General features: G+C 44.4%; 1 protein-coding gene across 1 annotated transcript in view; it reads left to right on the forward strand.

Annotated features, from left to right (window-relative positions):
* The window catches only part of LOC147712145 (uncharacterized), a 936,609-nt gene that overhangs the window by 626,925 nt on the left and 286,993 nt on the right, over nucleotides 1-22,691 (forward strand). Inside the window, exon 15 of the mRNA XM_086922921.1 lies at nucleotides 20,451-20,619. Coding sequence (XP_086779047.1) covers nucleotides 20,451-20,619 — 169 coding nt within the window. The remainder of the gene's footprint in view (nucleotides 1-20,450; nucleotides 20,620-22,691) is intronic.

Raw genomic sequence — 22,691 nt, forward strand, 5'->3', positions numbered from 1 at the left:
AGTAGACAAGCGCTTGGATCCAATGCTATTGCCCATCCCGTTATCCGGGTCAGTTCCCCGAGAACCGCACCCCAATATGTCTGGATCGTTGGGCACGTCCATACCATATGCAGAAAATCTGCCGGATCATAGCAACATCTGGGGCAGTGTGAGTCTCTGGAGCCATCAATGGCATGCAGCCTCCTGGGCGAGAGGTACGTCATATGTATTATATTGTGCTGGATTTGCTTAAAGCGATTGCTCACCGACACCTTCTGTACACTGCCGTGTATCTTTTCCCAATCTTGCGTCGTGACCTCCTGTGGACACACCTGCTGCCATTTTTCTTCTATTTTTAGGGGGCTGTTCTTTTTATCCTCCCTCAACGCCCTATAGAGGTGAGTAACACACTTTCGCAGTCCTACCATAGCAATCATATTGACCAGGGTTTGGGTGTGCCCCGGGGCTTCCGGAAATGTGGGCAATAATTGCTGTGCCGTTGCCGCTATTTTTGCATATTGCAAAAACTGCACTGGCCCCAACTCAAAGGTAGTCACAGCCTCCTGGTAAGTAATAAATTTACCGTCTGGGTAGCGGTCAGACAACATCAGGCAGCCCCCGCCTTCCAAGCCTCTACTGACATCACCCGGTCAATTTGAGCAAAGGGCGGCATCAGCCCGAAGTCCGCCTCCGTTGCGAAAGGTCTTTCCTGAATTATTCTACGGACCACTCGATTCCAAATTGCAGTCCCTAGCTGCACCAAAGGAGGACCGTGCACAGTGAGCCCCCTGGTCCGCCATAACAACGCCCCTAGCTCTCGGTCCCCATACGTCCCTGCCAGCAGGGACCTCTCCCAGGATGGATCCGCATCCAACCAGGCTATGGCATGTTGTAATTGCGATGTAAAATAATAAAGTTCCAAGTCTGGGATCCCCAAACCCCCTTTACCCCAACTACATTTCATGACTTCTAAACTAATCCTGCAGTGCTGTCCGTAATAATTGGACCAGCAGAGTATTGAGTTCCCTGAATACCCGGTGCGGAATTTCAAAGAAGGAGCCTTACATGGTATAAAGACATCAGGGCAGGACTACCATCTTTATTAGTGTGATCTTTCCCATCAGGGAGAGGTTAAGTGAGTTCCAAAAGGTAATACCACCCTGCAGCCCCCGGATTATTCTCCCCATGTTGTGCTGATAAAACACTGCCTCAGTCCTACCGACCCTTACCCCTTGGTATCGGACCGTGTCCTCTGCCTACAGAAGCTCCAGCACCGGGCGTTGTCCCCCCCCCCCCCCAGTCGCTCTGTTAATGTAAAGCCCGAAGGCATCAGCGAATTCGGCCAGCGCCGTTAATGTTGGCAGTGACTGGGTCGGTCGATTCAGGTAAATTAGCGCGTCATCAGCGTACATTGACACCATATGCTCCGAACCCTCCACACGTATGCCCTGCCCTACAAGTATCGTGTGCAGATGACACGCCAACGGCTCCATTGCCAGGGCAAATAGCAAGGGGGATAGCGGGCAATCCTGCCGCATCCCCCTCTCTATAGGAAATGTGTCTGACACACAACGTCCCATACGGGTCCTCGCCATCGGATGAGCTTATAGTAATTTATTCAAGTTTACAAACCCCTCCCCTAGGCCCATTTTAAGCAGTACCTGCCATAGGTATTCCCATCTGATTGAATCGAACGCCTGTTCGATATCGAGGAACACCAAGGCGCTCTGTTGGGCCCGTCCCTCCAGGGATTGCCTAATGTGCGCCAGGCGGCGGATATTCCGCAACACATTTCTGCCCGGTATAAACACGGACTGGTCGTCATGGACGAGCCGCTGAAGATAGGGGAGGAGCCTAGACGCCAACACCTGGCTGATAATTTTAAGATCTACATTCAGCATAGAAATGGGCCTACAGGAGCCGGGGAGGAGGGGATCCTTCCCAGGTTTGGGGATCATCACGATCAGTGCTCCCGCATGGAATCTGGGTGCATACCGCGTTCTTCTGCCTCCACTGTGAGCTCTAGTAGTTTGGGGATCAAAACTCTGGCGTACTCTTTATAGAGCTTGGCTGCTATACTATCCATTCCCGGGGACTTCGTCGTCTTTAGGTGGGCCATTGCCGCCCTTATTTCCTCCCCCCTAAAGGGGCTCCCCAAGGCCTCCTGACTGTCCGTGTCTATACTAGGCTATTCCACCCCTGCCAGATAGGCCTCCACAGCCTCAAGGGTCGTTGGTGACTGGGTTTCGGAGTACATTTTACGTAAGTGGGACAGGAATACGCTATTTATTTCATGTTGAGCATACACCATCTGTCCAAGGTCGTTTTTAAGTGCCAGGATTGGGTGAAGCTGAGTCTCCGCCCTAATCAGGCGTGCCAGCAGCCGCCCTTCCTTATCCCCTTCCGTATACCAGCAACGCCTACTTGCAATTCTAGCATATTTGCCTAGTGAGTCCCATATGTCCTCAAACTGCCGCCACACGTCATCCCATTCAGCTGACCTCTCTCTGTTCATGGGAAGTTCCTTTTCTAATGCCACTAATCGTTCCTCCATCGTTCACCCTATTATTGAGCCCCCGAACATTCCATGTGATCAGTTTGTAATTCTGGTTATCCCCTGGCATGAGTGAACAATTTTCGGTATCACAGTACCCCGCCCGTGGTGTGGGGACCCCCAGTAGTGTAATAGATTGCCCCCCCAAAAGAGGAGGGCGTCTTCAATCCCCTGTGTGACAACATAGACCAGACCCGGCAGCAACCCTAACAAACCCACAACTGGAAACTCCAACTCCCCCCACCCACAGGCCCAAAGCTTCACCCACCTCCTAGAATATCCCTCTCAACTTGAAAGAATGATTACAACAACACTTACCCACCCAGGTCCGTATAAACTTCCCTCCCCACTTAGACTCTGTGAATCAGCCGACTGACTGGCACCGTGCCACTCCGCCCAACCGAGGTCTAGCCAGGCTGCCTTGGCACTCCACAGCCGGCGAACCTAACCAGCATATAGGCGAAATAATGTACCCTCCTCCATCATTTATCAACCCCCCTCAAGTCCATTGGGCTCAATGCCCATTCATACGAGTCTCACGGGAAAGTCAAGTGCCCCGTGGGCCAAACCCGGTTCTCACAGTGTCCATAGTTTAGAACCTCCTGATCTCAGTGTCAGGTCCCTCTATCACTGGGTTCCAGAGTCCTCTACAGGTGGCAGCGTCCAAATCCGACTGTGTTTCCTGCACCAGACAGAGTGGTGAGAACTGGTTCTGCGTCGGTATCGCCTCTCGCTCCTTAAGGCGAGTGCCATCCGGTCCCACCACGATGCGTCCTCCATCTACCTGATCTCATTCCTGCCGCTGTTGTCCTTCTTCACGGCGTTGCTGGTTCCTCTGTCGATTGCTCCGGCGTCTCTGCTCCTGCCAGCCCTGGTTATGGTCCGGGCCGGCCAGGCCCAGCGAGTCCATCCAATCTCCTGCCTCCGATGGGGTACCAGTGTTCTTTGTCTGCTTACTGCACTCGGAGCCTGGCCGGGAACATTAGGCTGTATTTAATGTTGTGGCTGCGCAGCCGGTGTTTAACACTCAGGAAGTCATTCTGCAGTTCTTGCACTTTTTTAGTATAATCAGGGTATATGTGAATGCCTTGGTTTTCGAATCTAGGCGGGCCGTTGGCACGGATGTGCTGTAAGATCATGTCCCGGTCCCTGAAATTGAACATCCGGGCAATCAAGGCTCTAGGCGGGAATCCCGGTCTCGGTGGTGGCCCCAGAGATCTATGTGCCCGTTCCACCACAAACATTTTGGAGAGCCGTAGGTTGGGGAACGCTTTGCCTATCCAGTCCTCCAGAAATAGGTCTGCTGCCGCCCCCTACGCCTTTTCAGGGAATCCCAAAAAGCGGAGGTTGTTCCTTCTAGAACGTCCTTCCACGTCTTCAGGGCCGGACTGACAATTCCGGGCACCGGGCAATCCCCCGGTAGGCTGGGTGGGGTGGGGGGCCAGTTTTATGATAGGGGGCCGGTTCTCTTGCTGGGGGCCGATGTGCATGTCAACCCGACCGTACAAAGTAAAATTAAACATAACATTGGATTAAGAACAACCCTCCGTGACGTGACATGAGCCGGCCGATTTCAATTTATTTCGGCAGCATGCAGGCAGCCTACTATACCGGACTCGTAATTTATTTAATAAAAACACCTCACCATGTGATCTTGATGATGAGTGACGTAGACGCAGGCAGCGCGCAGATGTCACCTCCTCCGCGTCTGCGCGCTGTGGCTTTAGTAAGTTGTGCGGTTTGCTGCCTGTGATGCTCATGCGCATTTGGCTCGCGCTATAAGAAGTGCTGTGCACCCAGTGTGAGTCCGTGGTCGTGGAAGCGAGGTAGGCATGACATCTCAGAGGCCAGGGAGGGACTGGGAAAGAGCGAGGCACCCTCTAATTGTTTGCCCCCTATTTGGACTGCTGCCCGCAGGTGAGTGAGTCTATTTACGACTGGACCGGATACCGTCCAGACGTTTTAATTGCATGCAATCCTTAAATCCTCCTGCTCTGCCTCCTGGCCTGATCCGATTCATACACGGTGGTGGCCGGGGCCCTTGCCCCTTAGGCCCCTTTTGTTTTAATTGTCTGTTGAGAGTCGCAACCAGGCGACAATGGTTACCAATGCCACGGTAATACTGTCTATCGCGACCGGGGCGGGCCGGTCAGAACTTGAAGTTGAATTATCATGGCTGTGTGCTCATATTAAGCATATACTGCGCGCTGGCTCTATCTTTCTGTCGAGGTAAAGTAAGAAGGGTGCATTATGCAGGCCCAGGGCATTGTAACATGACAGATTGGAGGGTTTAAAGAGAGTGAATTGTGTACCAGTTATAAAGCTCTATTAACTGATAATTAACTCCTTAGTATTCAATGCGTACAATAAGCAGGGCTTTACGCTTTTGGTCTCCTACGCCCAACAATTTTAACTCCTCCATATTCAACATTTAAAATGTTGTCTGAACATATAAATGATGCGTGGAATAACAGAAGCCACATCAGGTGATAGCTAGCTTCATCACTTGTTTGCTTCTCGTGATAAATGCTCATTCAAATACTAGTCTCCTCTGCGCTAGTAACTCGGTTTCAGAACCTAATGTACCATCACTATCACGCTGCAAATACTGAAAACAACTTTATGCAGGGGCGCCATGTTCATCTTTCAAAAGCACCTGATGCCCCGTACATTGACCCAGCAAATTCCAGATATCAATAAAAATGACAACTCCGGTTATTAATGTTCTTCCTGGAGAAAGACTGGAGCTTTGTCGAGTAGAAGTTTTGAATCCTCACAGTGCAGAGGGTTAATGTGCCTGCTGCATGTAAATTGCAAGGAAAATAATAGATCCATATCTTTTTTGCCCAGTCTTTCGTTGCCCTCATTTTGCAACAGGGATTCATTTGAGGAGAAATCAAATCTTTTTTTTAAATAATCAATTGTGTTACATTTATATTAAATTAAATTCTGAATTTGTGCTTAAACTACACTGCCTACCAGCAAGGATGACCTGTGACTCCAACTCCTTGTAGGCCTCTGTCGTATGTCACCTTTCCTGTATACTGATTTGCACAGTGCTGATTGTCTCTGTGCAATGCATGTTTGATGTAAAGTATTCTGACATCTTAAAATCGTATGTGAGGCGCTATAAAACTAAATTAATCTAAGAGACAGTGGTTATGGAAACTTGGGGGGGGGCATTGTCAAATGGTGGTAATGAGGTAATCCATGGCAGAGGTGGTCATTGGGGGGGGGGGGCGCCTACAAACATTGTCGCACAGGGCGCCCCCAGTGCTAAAGCCGGCCCTGCTTTTATGGATGCTTTCGCCCGACGCGTTGACAACATATACATTAAAGGCGGGCTGGTTTTGTGCTCTTACTCTTTCCCATGTTGGCTGCTCTATAGAGACGGATGCCGGTGTGATCTGGGACTACAGTCCTTATATACAGCAGGCTGGAGCTAGTCTGTGACCTCAACAAAAGGAGCGTTTTCTCTATTCTCAGATAAAACTGCATCACATTACTGATTCTTTATTGATGAGGGGGTGGCCACCTTTTTGTCCAGCTGGTATTGCCTTTGTTTAGAGGTAAGGATTGGAGCTTCGGCAGAAGGAGTAGGTTATTTATTTATTTATTTAGAAGTTTTCTATAGCGCTAACAAGACCCGAAGGTAGCAGAGCGCTTTACAGTAAAGGCATGAAAAGGTGGACAAAAAGACAAGGGCCGCCTCACCATTACATAGAATTATCCCGTCTTCCAGCAGCACTTGCACTTGACATCGGCACGCTAACATTGAAAATTGCTGTTCCTTTTGACCTTGCTGTAGTGTAATGACGCTCATGTGCACATGTTGGTTTAGCATTCTGCAGTCAGTTCTTCCACTGAGCTCTTCCACTGTAAGAGAGTGGACACGTTTGTCAGGCCCAGCCCACAAACTCGATCTAAGCAAAGTTTTTAATCAACGCCTCCATCTAATTAAACAACAGTATTGGAATTAGCATGTAGATTTTCCCTTTACTAGAAACAAGTTTCACACTTATGTGACACTCCTCGTTTTATGACCTGTCCTCCTGAATTACTGAACCTGGGAAAGTAAAAGGGGCCTAAGGGGCAAGGACTTAGGCCCCGGGACGGGAGTCGGACGGGACCCGGTCCGGTCCCAGATCTCAGATGGGGGATGGATAAGTTTGCGCTAACGCCCGTGAATATTTGCACGTCCTACCTGAATTCAGTTGTGCCACAGTCTACCCTACAACAGTGGGTCATTGAGGATGGGAAACAGAGTCGAAGGAAGAGGAAACAAGAGGAAGAAGTGAGAGAAGGAATGGAATAAAGTAATGGGGTGAAAGGAAGGAGGAACAAGGGTAAGGGAGGGAGGAATGAGAGAGCATTAACCATAGGAATTAAGTAAAGAATCTTAGGTGATCATGGAGAAATAGTAGGGAAGAGTGAAAGGGAAAAGAAAGGAACACTTTGGAATGAGAGGGGAGATTATATTTAGAACATCAGTTAGAAAAAGGGAGAGACAAGGAGGATAAGAACTGAGAGGAAAATCAATTGGCAAAGGTTTCAAGAATGGAGAATTTGACATCTGAGTAAAAAGCGTAGAAGGCAGGATTAGGGAAAAAAATAGCAAGGGAAAGAAAGGTAACTGGGAGAATGCCCTCCTTTCTGAGAAAGAACACGTTTTAAAAAGAAACATGATAAACAGCTAGATGAAGATTATTGAATCAGGCTGAAAGTACTTGAACAGGAGTGAATGTGAAGAAGCCAGGGCATCTCGTAGATAGGAAATGTGTATAATAGCCAAAGTACTGGAGTCAGAACATCCTATTATATCTGAGCTAAACTTGCAGTTGCAGTTTAGGGAGCTAGTGGTCTTGTTGTAACTGGTGCTTCTCAGTGAGACACTAGATGCCACCCCCAGTGTTTTTATTAAAAAACAGAAAATAAGATGTATACTTTCTAACGCATGCAATCACAATAATGGTAATCAGAATAATGGTAATGAAATTGTTCAAAAAATGTCTTCTCATTGTACAAGTTCATGACATTTAAGACAACAGCCAACACATGTTTCGTAAAAGTATAAAACCGCTTTCTCTGGGCTCTTTCTCTCAATTTGGAAAAGTTACTCTTTCTATCTATTTGTCACATATTGTGTTCCAAATTAAAAGTATCAATGTATCTTGATAGGACTGTTTATTCTGTTTTATTTATTCGTTAAGTGCTTTTCTTGCCCAGCATTTATTACAATACCTCTTTCTTCCCAATACACACACACCAGATTTACTTCACTTGGTACTGCCTGTGCTTATTCTCTGCCAAATAGAAGCAGTCTCTACTGTATCATACCTGAAATATAACATGAGTTTCTTCTGACCTGCAGCATGCCTGCTGTTTTATTTACCCCACTACTTACTAGTATGCATCGTAGCTTGCTGACTATACAGTTGTACGTGACCTGTGTGGCTACCCAAGGCCATCTCAGCCTACTGCCTGTGCAAGTGCATTCTTGCCTGTCCATGATGCGCCACTTTCCATAGCTTAACACAGAGTCAATTAAAGCTGTGTCTAGGCCAGACTTAAATAAGAAACGCAGATGTGCCTGTGGTGTTGGAAGCCTGTCCACGCTTCTACCAAGCACATAGCTTTTTCTGATTTCCTTAGACACCAGTCATCATCTTTACAAGGAGCACATTGGAGGACATGGTTTTTCCTAGACTGTAAACAAAGCAATCCCCTCTAGCAAACCAGACCTGTTCTACCATTGGTTGGTTTGGTGGTCTTTGGTAGTAGGGGTTTTGCATGGCCCCAGCTCAAAACCCTCACAGTGCGAACTCAATGTGCGCCCTTTCCGTGTCTGATAATGAGTTCACTGATGGTGTGATGAACATGGAGGATTTTCCTTGCTTGGCATAAATGTGTGCATAGGCCGTGCGATTATCATATATGATGGCGCACTGTTTGTATTTTGAACCTGCAAGGGCTTTATCTTGGATACACTGTAATACAGCTGTTGGGCCAAACTCTTACAATGTCATTCGCATACATCTTTGTCCTCTCATCAAAGCTCATCGATCTATCCATTCATCCATCCATCCATCATATATCCATGCATTTAAATGGGATTACTCTCTGTACTCCCCTCCAGGTTCTTTTCAAAAGGCTGCGCACATGTGATGCACATTTAAAGCACATGCCTGTCATAAAGTGTCCTACAAGTTGTCACACAAGTGAATTGTCACATAAGTGGCGTGCCCTTGAGGACAACCTATGCTTCATGTTCATGGTTGGGCTAAATGGTTGGTGGGGTCTGTAACTATTTGCTGCTGATACGATGGCAGTGGGATATGCCAATTATTAACTCCTCAAAGTAAATGGACATACGGATCTGCTAATCTGCTTCACATAACACTCAGAATACTTGAAAAGAACTTTAAAGAATATGCATCCGTAAACTCTCTCCTGTGTTATACATTCAAAATGATACTGGGATTTCATGAAGAGATGCTCTTAAAGGATGATGAGCTGTATCACTAGTCTTCCACAGGCCTCCCCTGTGAAGTGTGTTTTAGATATGGTATTGTTCATACTGACTGCTGAGACATGGTTAGATAAGTCCTTGCTGGCCTAAGATTTCTCCAAAATAAATGCAGGTTTGATCTGCTTTATTACATCAAAAGCCATTTTTGTTGGCTCTTAGGGCTCAGTGCACTTTACCACCGCTAACCAGTGCTAAAGTGCTTGTGCTCTTTCCTTTAAACATGGTAAAACTGGCAAATGTAATTTACTTGTTAGTCTCTAAAAATATGGCTCTACATGTACCCAGGGACTGTAAATTAAATGCTGCTAGTTGGCCTGCAATACTTATTGTGCCACCCACGTAAGTAGCCTATTTAAACATGTGTCAAGGCCAGGCCCTGTCATTGCAGTCTGCCTGTGCAATTGTAAAACTGCCATTTTGACCTGGCAATTGGAACCTTTTGCCAGGCCTAAAAATATTCCCTTTTACTACATATGTCACCAGGATGTCACCACTAGCGCAGTCCTAGTAGTGGTTGCAAACTGTTGCGCTTGCTCGCTACACACCATGTGGGGGCTGGTCTCACTTTTACTTTGTTCTCTCTGATTCCCTACTTGTGTCTATTTTTGGTGCTCTCTGAAAGAATGTCTGTGGGTACATATGACTGGGTGGGTAACCTGGTGGTCTTTAAGGTCATCATCTACTATTTACTGTGCTTTGAAAGTTGATATAATTGAATATGTAATAAGAAATGTGCTGTAAAATTCACCATTTTGGTGTGTCTTTTTCCAAAATTTTCGTGGGGGGAGAACCCCCCCCAAATCCCCCTAGTAGCGGTTCGGCTCGCTCGCTGCGCTCGCTCGCTACGTGCCAAACGGGGGCTGGTTTGGCTAAATTTGCCAGGGCTGCTTTCAGTTCCCAGTCCGGCCCTGCACGTCTTCTGCCCTGTCCTCCAGCCGGGCCGTATGGTCCTGAAGTTCCGTCACCTGCAGCTGTCTGACCTCCGTCTGCAGAGCGTTCAGGTCTCCTTCCTTGATGGTAACCCTGTCAGCCACCTTCCTGAGATCCAGAGGCAGGTGATTGATGTCAATTGCCATCCCATCCATTTTGGTTTCTAATGCCACCCTAGAGTCTTCCAAAATATCTGCTTTATCCTGAGCGGCCGAGTCCAGGTGGGCCTCCAGCTCCATGTCCGCAAGAGGGTGGTCCGTCGCAGTCGGCCCCGGAACTGTGTATTGCACGATTTCATTTGTTTGGGCGCCTCTTAGGGGTCGGTCCTTCCCCATTATCAGCAAGGCCTTCCTAGGGTATGTTTCAGTGGCCCCTCCGTCTAAAAACTAGTATTGCCACAAACAGTCCAGGGGAGGGGTTCCCTCCGCCAGTCCACCTCACCTCGGGGGCTTTTGCATTGCCTATGTCAGGTAGGCCCTTCGTCCGCCACACGGAGCAGTCACCTGGCCCTCCGCCACTCTCCACCAGCCTCGCCGGACAGTTCCGGTGCAGTACCCTTGTGTGCCCGGCCTCCTCCGAATCGCAGAATGAACGCCTCCGGCCTAGTTACTCACTCCAGGGGGCAGCGTTAATCATTGGGGGACTCCTCACCTCACCACCTGGGGTACAGTCCCCAGCCTCTAGCACTGTGCACCGCTGTCGGGCCCCTAAGCAGACCCACCAGCTGGAGTGCATGCAGGCCTCACCTTGCCCCCTCAGCCTCTGTTAAGGCATGTCCCAGGCCTCCAGATTTGTTAGTGCAAGGATTCAGGGGGGGGGCAAGACATTCAATGGGCACGTGGGGCAGCGCAGCACCACAATCAGGCTCTAGATGCAGGCCCCAGGCATTACAGGTCCGCGCCCGGGCCCCCAGGCAGGCTCTGCATTGCATGCAGGCACGGCCCAACAGGATGCTTGCAGGCCGCACCGCCGCGGTCTCGCGTAGATCCCTCCTCCGCCAGCAGTCTCCTCCCTCACGGGGTTTGTTTCCTCTCTCCTGGGGCCTTACAGTGGATGTTGTCACGCTGCAGGACTCACGAGGTCTGGGGGCTCCTCTGCTATCCCACGATGCCTGCCTCGCAGCGTCACCAGAAGGCTGCCAGCACAGGGATCAGGAATTTGCCAAAGCCGTCGCAGCCCTTGGTGCGGAGGTAAGCCTCACAGCAGCGGCCTCTCCTAACTCTCTCCCCCAGTCCGCTGGAGACCCAACTGCCGAACTCACACTGCGGTCTCCGTCATCCAGTGTTTAATCCCCCCTCCTGGTGTCTCAACTCTGTGTCTGCCATGTGCCAGGACTCCCCGGGGTCTTGGGCCTCCACCACAGCCCGCCGATTCTCTCCGCTTAGTGTCCGATGATGGCCACCAATACGGGGATCAGGGTTCCCCCGGGTTTGCCGCAGCTGGTATTTTCGGACCTCCACTGCAGGCTGTTAACACCGGGAGCCTTCCGCTACTGGTGTGCGCTATGAGGGTTACCAGAATGCCAGGATTTTGCAGGATTAATGCTATTCAGGGCAGGAGCACCACATGAACACGTCTAGCCGGCCACGCTACCAGGCTACGTCTAATACCTGAATAGATGGGATATTTTAAAGTTGTTGTTTGCAGCCCAAAGTGTTATCAACTGAATACATGTCATTTGTGCACGTTATTTTTCTACATATCGCAGCACTCTGCGACATCTGCACTATTGGAATAATTGTTTATTCATACTACAATACTGATCATTTGAGTTTATGTGTATAAAACTGGATTCTCATTGCATTTTGCATTTTTTTGTATACAGTGTGAGAATATAGTGAATGGCCCAACTATCCAAGGGACAGGGTACCAACAATGTCAAAGAGTAAAATATCCCACACAAAACCAGAATCAAATCAATCCCTTCTGGCACATTGTTCCTTGAATTTAACTTGTGAAGGATGCGTCGACGCGTTTCGGTGCATAGTCTTATATAGTTAAATTCAAGGAACAATGTGCCAGAAGAGATTCATTTGATTCTGGTTTTGTGTTTTTTTTTATTCCTATGAATTGACATTCCGATGTTTGCATAACATATTACGGAACTAGTGTCTCTTTCTGGTGTTTAGAATTGTATAATGTTTTTTTGTACATAAAGACAGATTGTTACTGTATTATTTTTAATGTTTTTAAACTGATATTTGATACTAATAAATACACACACTGTGATATCTAATTGTTCAGGTTTGTTTATAATTACAATTGTGGGGATAATTTGATTGAAGACCATTTAGTATTTATATGGTTTGCAAAACAGGGACTGGATTTATTATGAATGTGTGAGTTCAGTGTGCGTGATCAGGCAGTTTGATTGTTTCACCCAAGGGATATTTTACTCTTTTTTTGTATACACACAGCGACGATATGTTCACGTGTTCAATGTATAATCTTCTAGTGCACTTATCTACGAATGAACCCCATGGAACCGTTGTTTATCTGTTTTAAAACTTAACAGGGTCAAAGGTCCGGTTTTAACTTTTAGAAAGAGTATATTTAGAGGATGCTGGTTTGTCTAAAGAAATCAGTTAGAGCAAGTAACTATTTATAGCTGTTTGGAAATTCCCTTCGATACCTGAATTCGATATTACAGAACAGAGGAATTCAGTGCAGAGACTTTGAATGACGTTGCGTTTTGATGATACATATGGTAGGCTTTCTACACAGCCAATGATTGATGTATACCATTCTAAAGGGACAGCAATCCTGACTTATGGTGCGCTGTCTGGCGTCCCTCTGTGAGTCTGCCAATAGACACATTACATAGTCCAGTTCTGAGGATGTTATTAGGCTTGTGAATCCGCTCACCACTGGCGATATTACATTTGGAATGTAGTTTAAGTTCTACTTGGGTTGCTACATTTGTATAAAAATGTGTGTGGTTATTTAAACTGAGAAGAGCCCACTCACATAACATAAGTTTTGATATTTATAAAGAATTCATTAATACTGGAAGAGGTTACTCAAGGAAATACTACAGATTTTGATTTAAATGATTATCCATTTCTCTGTGGCTTTCCATGACCCAAATGCTGTTTATTTCAGTTGTAGTACACGCTAATGTAGTCCACGAATCTTCTAAACTCATGACTATTGAAAGGTAGACTATGATCTGTTTTCAAATTGTATGGTATTCCCCACGTTGAAAAGATATTATCCAGCACTGGTAACACAGCTGATAATGAGACTGATGATATCTGGGAATACTAATCAACAATTACCAATAAATATTGTCCTGACTCTAGAGGGCCATCAAAATCTGCAGCAAGTGCTGACCATACAGCATCAATTAATTTTGAAATTTTTACATTTTCTGGAGGAGCTCATTTTGCTCTGCATTGACAAAAATAACAGGATTGTACAATTTTATCCGCTTTATCAACAATGTTTGTAAAACAAATTGTATCTCTTGAAAATCTGCTTGTTGCAGTTACTCCTCTATAACTCCCATAAGCAGCATCAACCACTTGCTCTTGTAAAACATGAGGGTTGACTAGTCTTGTCCCTCTTAGAAAATGTCAGTTCAAAACTACAGATAATTCATCGTGCACATTCTTAAGAGCACAAATGTTTTTTTATTCCTTCCAATTGGAAATCATGATGCTTCATTTATTAATCTCTGTATATTTGTCTCTCAATTTGATTACTTCTGGTATAGTCTTATCTGCTATAGAAGATACTATTTATTTTCTGAAATTCTTCTGAGATTGAATTTTTATCCAGAAATATAAATACTTTTCTACAACGGAGTCTTTATTTAATTTATCCAATGAAGGGTGTTGTGATAGATCAGGGGTCTCCAACCTTTTCTGCTGCGAGATCTACTTCTGATCATTGAAAATCGTCGTGAGCTACTAAAGGCCAAGCAACTCGCACGTTTTTCTGAGAGCTCCCCACGCCCATCTTCATTGACTTTATGCTGCATTTCTTTGGAGTCCATACTGTAGTTAGATAATAGAGGCATCACTCAGTGTAGCCTAGCTTCCGATATTCGTATTGCTTCTTGGTACCAGCTTTGCCTGTAAGTCTGGATCCCCCATTACTTAAATATTATTATAAAACCACATTTACACTTCGGGCCCTGTTAGCATTACTTTCAAATGTTGACAGCATTAATGGTTTTGTGAAGTTTTCTACAGCATAACTACAAAACATATTTGACTCTTAGGACTTGTTAACAGATGCCAGTGCTGTTGCTCTTTTTTACGTAATTGGCCAAGTGTTTCCCTGTGGGTCCTCGACTATTCTGGGTAAATCCATGGCATCCACATAGGAATCATTTTCTCTCACTGTAAATATCCCCTTAGCGTTAGGAGTACTCTACCTGGTACACACCCTTCAAAACACTCAGAGCTCTCTGCGCATGCCCACGATCTTGCATGTTTGTGCAAACCTTTCATAAACCTGCCCATCGCCACTATGCCAATGCTCAACCAATTCTCTCTAAAAAAAAAGCACTTTCCCAGTGCTAGAACACGTGCTTCGACTCGGCAAAGACCATTCCCAGAACATGCACATAGTTATTCACTGTTTTCACTAACATCGCACTTCATATCTGCATGCGCATAGTAGTCAGTGAAAGTGGCTCAGTGCATGCAAAGTCCTTTGATTTTAACGGCAGGTGCCACCGCGCTGTACATCTGCCTTCAGTAGTAAAGTGCAGTGTCAGCCGCGGTTAAAATCAAAAAGCCTTGCATGCACCAATCTCCTACCGTGCTAAAGCTCGGTGCAGTCCGTTGAAGCGGCTCAGTGCAGGCAAGTACCTTGGATTTTAACATGGGCTGCCACCGCGCTTTACTGAGAAAAGCGATGTAAAGCACGGTAGCGACCCAGAGCAGGCAACAATCTTGGATTTTAATGTCGGCTGCCACTGCGCTTTATTATTGGAGGCAGATATAATGTTCGGTGGCAGCCGACGTTAAAATCAAAGGGCCTTTCCTGCACTGAGCCACTATTACTGAATATGTGGCTACTAGGCAAGAAGCTCGCTTACCTACACTGCTACTCTGCAAGGTTCAAACAGCATATCAATGCACTGCCAGCCTGGAAAAGGCAGGTGGCGCATGACTGTGCCAAGTTCAGGAAGAACATCATGGACCTTATTTATGAAGGCCTTGCGCCGCCGGTGTGTCACTTTTAACATGGGAAAAAGTGACGCACCGGTGGCGCAAGGCCTTCATAAATAAGGCCCCATGTTCTTTGGCCTGCCCCACCCCAGCTAAGTTCAGCCAGTCTGAGCAGCTGGTTTTGATGAGGGCAAGCAAGCACTGATAGCAGCCCTAAAAGACATTGAAGTGGTAATAAATAAATGCTCCTAATGAAGCCATATTAGATATTAGCGCAAGCTACTCCCAGGTGGTCGGCTAGCTACCAGTAGCTCGTGATCAATCGGCTGGAGATCCCTGTGATAGATAGTCTGCTTAATTGTGTTCTTTTCGTGGACAATGTATTATCTTGAAATCATAGCCCATCAACCTCATACCCCATCTTTCTATACAAGCTAACACATATGTGCCCTTTGGTTGCCAAAAATTGTTGTTAACACGTGGCAATCCGTATTATAACAAACATCTGTCCATATAATAAATTATAATTATATTGACATACTCAAACCACTGCAAGACTTTCCTTTTCCAGTTGACAATATTTATTTTCAGTTTCAGTTAAGCTGCCACTGGCATGAAAAACTGTGTCGTAATGCCTCTCTTCATGATTACTGGAAGCCCCACAGGACTTGCATCTACAATTTATTCTGTGTAAAACACTGGATCGAAATATGTTAAATGAGTGTCTAATGATATCTGATCTTCATTTTTTTTAAATGGTCTTGATTGCATTGAAATAACTTTCCTTTTTTTTAATTCACGAAATTTTAGCATCATCGTTTATGTATTTAGCACATTAACTAGTCATTCCTAGAAATTAACTGAGTTCATGTTCATATTTTGAAGGTGCAGTTAAATTTATTAATGACACTTTTGCTGGATCTGGTCACTTCCCTAACTTTGAAAAAATATGTCCCTAAATGATCAATTCTTAAATGTCAATATGACATTTCTCCGCATTTGGTGTTATACCAGTGTTAAAGGGCTAGAATATTGCTTCTTTCATGCTAGAGTCATATTCTTCTTGCAACTTCCCAAGACCTAAAATATCATCACTGTAATTCATACAGTTTCTTATAGGTCCGATGATATTTTTCATAGTTTCTTGAAAAAGTTTTGCAGCAGTACCTTTCCAAAACATAGTCTTTTGTATCTAAATAAACCCATGTGTGTAGAAAAAGTTATGTGCTTTAATTATTCATCTGTCTCTAATTGATGATATCCTTTGTATAAATCCAATTTTTTAAATACAACCACAATATTTAAATAGCTGATCATTTCATCAAAGTGCGTTCATGGGTGCTTGTCTCTCTAAATTGCTAAATTTGGTTCTCTCATATTCGCACATTTTCTAATATTACCAGTGTTCTTGGGATTGGGAAAATTAACAAAAAGACGTCACTCACATTGCATATTAAGAACGCTGTTAAACCTGTCTTGCAAACTTACAGACCATAAATTGCAAAACCCAAGGAACTAGGAGCCAGATGTACGACCAATTAAATTGCAGCTTGCAAATTACGACTCTTTTGCGAGTCGCAATTTACTATGTACAACAGTGTTTTTCTCACTGTTAGCAATTCCCAATGGGGTCGCAAATTGAGAGGCTCATGAATATTAATGAGCTTCTCGCAATTTGCGACCCCATTGGGAATGGCAGGGCCTCCCAGGTATGGTGGCCTGCTGGGCTCAGCAGACCACCATGTCTGGGACTGCTTTTAAATATGAAACGTTTTTGTTTCATTTTTTAAGGGCAGGCAGTGGTCCCTGGGACCACTGCCTGCCCTTAAAAAGTATTTTCCCCTGCGTTTGCAAAGGGGAAGTGGCCCCCTGGGGACCCCTTCCCTTTTGCGAACCCATTACCACCCTCTTAAAGAGGGTGGTAATTTGCAAGAGTTTTGTGACCGCAATTGCGGTCACAAAACATTTATGGATAAGGTTGCGCTCGCTATTTGGAAGGGAAAGCCCCTTCCTAATAGCAATTCGTAAAACCCTATTTTGCGAGTCACAAAAAATTGCGAGTGTCAAAATAGGGTTTGTACATACCCCAGCCCATTTTTGCATGCGTAAACGGGTTTGCAAACCCGTTTGCGCATGCAAAAATGGTGGTACATCTGGCCCTAGGCCACTTGCTGGCTCAATGAAGTCCTGTTGCAAAAGAGAATTGATTTCATCTTCTCCTTTTTGCAAATGCATAGGGACTTGTCTTTGAGTTTGCACATCAGTTTTAATTCCTTTATTTATATACAATGTGAGGGTCTTATTGTTTTCCACTGGTTCTTTCAACAGATTTGGATAAACTTTCTATGCATGTTGCATTTAATGTAATAGCAATCAGACAGTTTATCTGAACCAGTAACATTGTTTCATACACACTGTCCAAGAACCTCTCCTTTAATACATGATTTTCTTTTTCGCTAGACATACTTCCATATCGTAAGGTTTTTGTGAATTTCTCTGCACACATCACAGGTTTTCTGGTTTCCCACTGAAATACACTCACATTTAGTGCATTCAACATTGGCTTATTTTGTAACTTGTGTATTCATTAATACACATGATATAACATGTTGCTCCACTAACCAAGGCAAAAGGCACTTCTTGATTTCCCACAATAATATCTTTAGGTGCTGTTTTTAAAAATGTTGCCCCTTTGTACATAGGCATATTTGGGCATTTCATTTGTTAATTTCCTTTGTTTTTCTCCTTTTTAACTCTTGCAAATACAACCATTCACTTAATTCTCCTTACATATGATCGTCTTGATCCCTCTCAGAGTTATGATATTCCATTCCTCTTATATATTTTCTACTTCCAATTTCTTTCTGAATTCATATGATCCTGCTGTTCACACATTACTAAAATTATTTAGTTTACCTTAGTTATGACATCTATGCCCTGTAGGTGGATCAACCATGTTTATAGCTTACTTTTGAACGTTAAATGTTCCTTCTTTTTCTGCATATTTTCTCATTATAGGAAAAACGGGTTCTATTAGTTTCAGCCCTCTTTTTCCATGCGAACTATGTGTGTTTTTACTCTGGCTTCTGAACAAGTCATCTGAAAAATCACTCACAGATCAATTTTTTTTCTAAAAGTTTTTTCAAAATTCTATTGAATTACTTCAATAATCCTCAGCCGTATTGCTTCCTGTTTATTAAATTCTTCATATTCATAAAATGTTGCTTTCTTTGTCTTGTTTCAAAATCATCCATGGTTTCATCTTCTTTCTGGCATGCCATATTGAGCATATATTCATCATAATTTATTTTTCTATAAGGATCGAATCTTTCATTTAAAGATTCGATAAACCCTCTGTATGTTTTTGAATCTAGTTCTGGAAATGTTACTATCAACGGGAAATGTTACTATCAAATCTTCTGTATCATCTCCCACTAATTTAAGCAACATATTTCTGGCATATCAATATATTTTTTGCAGGATGCTGCTTCAATAAAATGCTCAAATCTTCTTTTTTATTTCTCCCATCGCTGAGCAAGTTTTTATTGAATCAGGCAGATCAAATGGCAATGTTCTCCGAAAAATTGTACTGGAGATATTTTCTTTTTCCTCTTGTACTTGTTCACTATTTATTGATAACGGACTTCCTATTTCCCCTTCTTCTTCCACTATATTTATTTATTATCTGTTGTTAATATTTTTATTTTCAATTATTTATATATATTTATTTTGTTTTTCTTCTTTACATGACCTATTAATGAAACTTTGCATTCATTCCTATGAGATGTGCCTGGTTTCAAGATGGCCACAGAGATTTCAGATGATCTCACAATATTTCAATTGTTTGAGCTTGACCCAAGATGTCTGCTGAAATTTGGCTAGTTTTGCCTTTATTTGATACGAGTATCTGGCACTTCAGAAAAGGTGTATAATACCCATTGGGCCTGTTTTCTTAATCTGTCGAAAATGCTGTTTATCACAGATTCAGCACATCTAGAATTTTCAAACCCAGTGCAGCATACCACAAATCCACATCCAATGTCATTTCAGAGAGCGCTTGTTTCCTCACTGGTAGCTAAGTCTGTCAGGACATGTGCGAACTGGTAAGAACTCCGGAGACGCGCGTAGATGCCTGCAAATGAATCTATTCTGCTTATCTTCATGCTAGCCAAGCATAAAGTTTAACTGTCACTCCTGAGCCAAACAACCAGAATGTGTTTCACAATCGTATGCCCATTGCAAACTAGTAACCCTCAAAGTTCGATTGGATATACCCCACATTCTTTATTCTCACCTCCTAATCTAACCTCATGTAGTATGACACCTGCGAATGAGTATGCAGTCATGGATCTCTCATGCCTCTGTACATTTGGATCCAAGCTACTGTACTTCACCAGTGAAGCCCAATGTATCAGAAACTGCCCGCTGGTCTGTATAGAAATGATGCTGTCAAGCTGCTTAGAGCAGTTTGCTCCTGTTGGAGTTGGGTCAGGCTGATTTGCATGTGGTTGGCCATTTCCCATAAGAACACAGCAGAGCACAGAACAGAGTGCAACTGAAACTGCACATTCCCACCACTTTATAATGCAAAGTTAAACGCATTCTCATCAGTACGCTTGCCTTTAAATTTGAGAAGACCAAAATCTATCCAGCGATGATAACTATAACATGGGATCATGGATAGATTTTAAAATTAAATTTTACATCATATTGCCTTCCAACCACTTAGTACTGCTTGATTCCAAACTGAGCAGAAGACTTGACCAGCTTCCAGGTGGTACAGCAGTCCTCAGACCTCTGTTAAATCTGGGCTGGAACAAACCAACTTTGGATGGTTCTGTACACTGTTCAGAAGGGCTCGGTCTCTTCTTCAGGAGAGAGTAGGTGGGCACTGAGGTGTTACAGGAGACACTGAAGGCTTTTGTGAATAGTGGTGCCTTTGTTAATGTAATTAAAGATGCTCACAAGAAATTAATAATTAATGCAAACAATCTAAAGAAAGAAGTGAGGAAAACAACCTGCATTATCAGGAAAGGAATTGAAAGAATTCTGGGAATATTTACGCAACCTTTTTTCATTGCGCATATTAGAGAGGCTTTTGGTTGACTGTTATGAATACTGGAGACAAGACATGAGGACATAAAAACTGTGCAGTTGGGCATTGAACAAGGTGCCAGGGGTGTAAGACAGGAAATGTTCACTCTCGTTGTATGTGCTAAGCGTCTGAAAACATGCACATAAGTGATCATATAACTCCAATTCTGGAATGAGTTTGAAGTGTCCTATTGTGGTTGCAGTTATAGGTCTTTTAATGCATCATCATCCATTCTCTCAGTCCCCACAGGATGAAGGAACAGGTGATCAGAAGTGTTACCGGACTGGCTCCTCCATCAGAATGCACCAAGACAACATATGACACTGCATTGCAGGAGGCCAATAGTCAAGTAAGCATGTTTCCATGGACTGGTGGCAGCTGGAGCAGTCATGGAAAAGAAAATGTACAGGTGAGTAGGATTCACATCTGTAGCAGGTCCTCCTCAACTATATTTTAACTTGAAAACACGCACATTAATTTAAGTGAAAAGTCGAAAGGTGCTAAGTTGCCAATCCTTGCGTTTTCCAAATGCCTAAAGTTGATGGAAAAACTATGATTGGTGAAACTTTATTGTCTATTCTGCAATTCTCCAGAGAATTTTTCATTCGCATTTTTCCAAAAAGTGGTTACTTCCTTTTGGAATGTGAGGCTTTCATTTTGCAGAATACTAAAGTATAGTAAAAAAAGTGATGGATGAAATGCTTGAATTAATCTCAGCCACTGATAATGTACATGGGGCCCAACTATATGCATATCAGTCTTGGCTCTGAGAACAGTCCAGCCCAAACTGCTAAGCTAGATCCTCCCTGAACCGGAACACATGCAACCCAAGATCAGTTTCGCCCTTGTTATGGCTTCATCAGCTAGGTATAGCTTGTTTCTAATGGCACAGTATACCCGGGACCCACGTCTGGACATACCCTTGGCCATTTAGGGCATTATATCAAACACACAGAAGGTGGAGGAAACTGAGGTGGCATAGTGGGCAAAACATTATAGATTGGGATGCGGCCTGAGCGATCAACAGTGGCTGAGATCAAATCAAGCATTCAATCTGTCACTGTATATTTTGATACGCTAAGTGTGATGGGTATGCCCAGACATGGGTCCCGTGCCCACTGTGCCACTGAAAGCAAGCTATACTTGGCTGATGAGCCCATAATAAGGGTGAAACTGGTCCTGAGTTGCTTCTATGCCTGTTCAGGGAGGACGTAGCCTGGTAGATCGGGCTGGACTGTTCCCACTGGATCAAGGTCAAGGCTGATTTGCCTATGGCTGTATCCAAGCTTAGGTGGCATGGTGGGCAAAAAACAATGGATTAGGATGCGGCCCGAGCAATTGCCAGTGAATGAGTTTAATTCAAGCATTCCACCCATCGCTTTGTTTTTTAATGCCCTTCATTTCGCTAGAAGGTCTACACTGTCAAACTATTACAGTTCCGGGGTATAGGAGTGGGAAGCTCCATGGTGGTGGGGCCTGCTTCTGCATTGTACGAGCTTTCTGACTGATGCATTAGACCCCAAGCAATGACTGAGTGAGAGGTTTACAACCCTCCTATGGAATGGTGATAGTGATGGGCATGGGCTGCTTGCTAACCTGCACAGATGATAACTGAAAGTGTGAAGTCTGCCTATCTACGTGGTGTGGAAACTGGCTGGCACACTGGTAGCTCTGGTGGTAAAAAACACTGTAGCTGCTTACTTGTTGATGCTGTTATCCTCAAAGTTAAAGAAGAAGATTCGGGTAAAGTGGATCCATCTGCAGCAACCCCATCCCCCACCCCTCTTGTGGCATAAATGCAAAAGACTGTGGTAATCACCTGAAATGGAATGGGAATAACAACTGTCAGGGTGGCTGATACTTCCACTTTGGAGAATCTTATCTGCCATTAATGACACTTGGAACATACACCTGGCCTGATAGACTAATTGATATTGTTGGATGGATATTTGTTTTAAGCAAAGGTGAGCGTTGGACTTGGACTTGCTGTTGTCTTAAACATTTTGCTTTTCCCCTAGTCCGTTTTCCTGACAGAGAGTTGTGAAGTTAGATGCTGTAGGTACTTGCCACTGCTAATCAGTGTGCAAGTACAGATGTTCCCTGTATAAATTGTAGTGGTGATTTGTTGTCTGTGGTTGGTATGTTTGCCTTACCAGCAAGATCCCTAAGTGATGTGCACTGTGTGTGCCAGAGCTAGTACTAAATAAATGCGCAGAGAGGGAACATAGGTCTTCAGTGTAGGGCCTGCGCTCATTATACTACATTTGCATGTTGTCCGGACAAGTGCTACCTCTTGTCAGGCCTGACTTTCCCTTTTGCATACACATGGGCACCCCTTTAGGACGTCCTGGGTAACCCCTAGGCAGGGTGCAGTGTAGGTAAAAGGCAGGACCTGTGCCAGTATGGGTGCTAGGCCCTGACAGTGGAAAATACTCCATTTCATTTTCCCTGGTGAAAGGCCATCCTGCCCATAGGACAGAA

Source organism: Lissotriton vulgaris, chromosome 5 (assembly GCF_964263255.1).
Source record: "Lissotriton vulgaris chromosome 5, aLisVul1.2, whole genome shotgun sequence".
NCBI classification, from domain to species: domain Eukaryota; kingdom Metazoa; phylum Chordata; class Amphibia; order Caudata; family Salamandridae; genus Lissotriton; species Lissotriton vulgaris.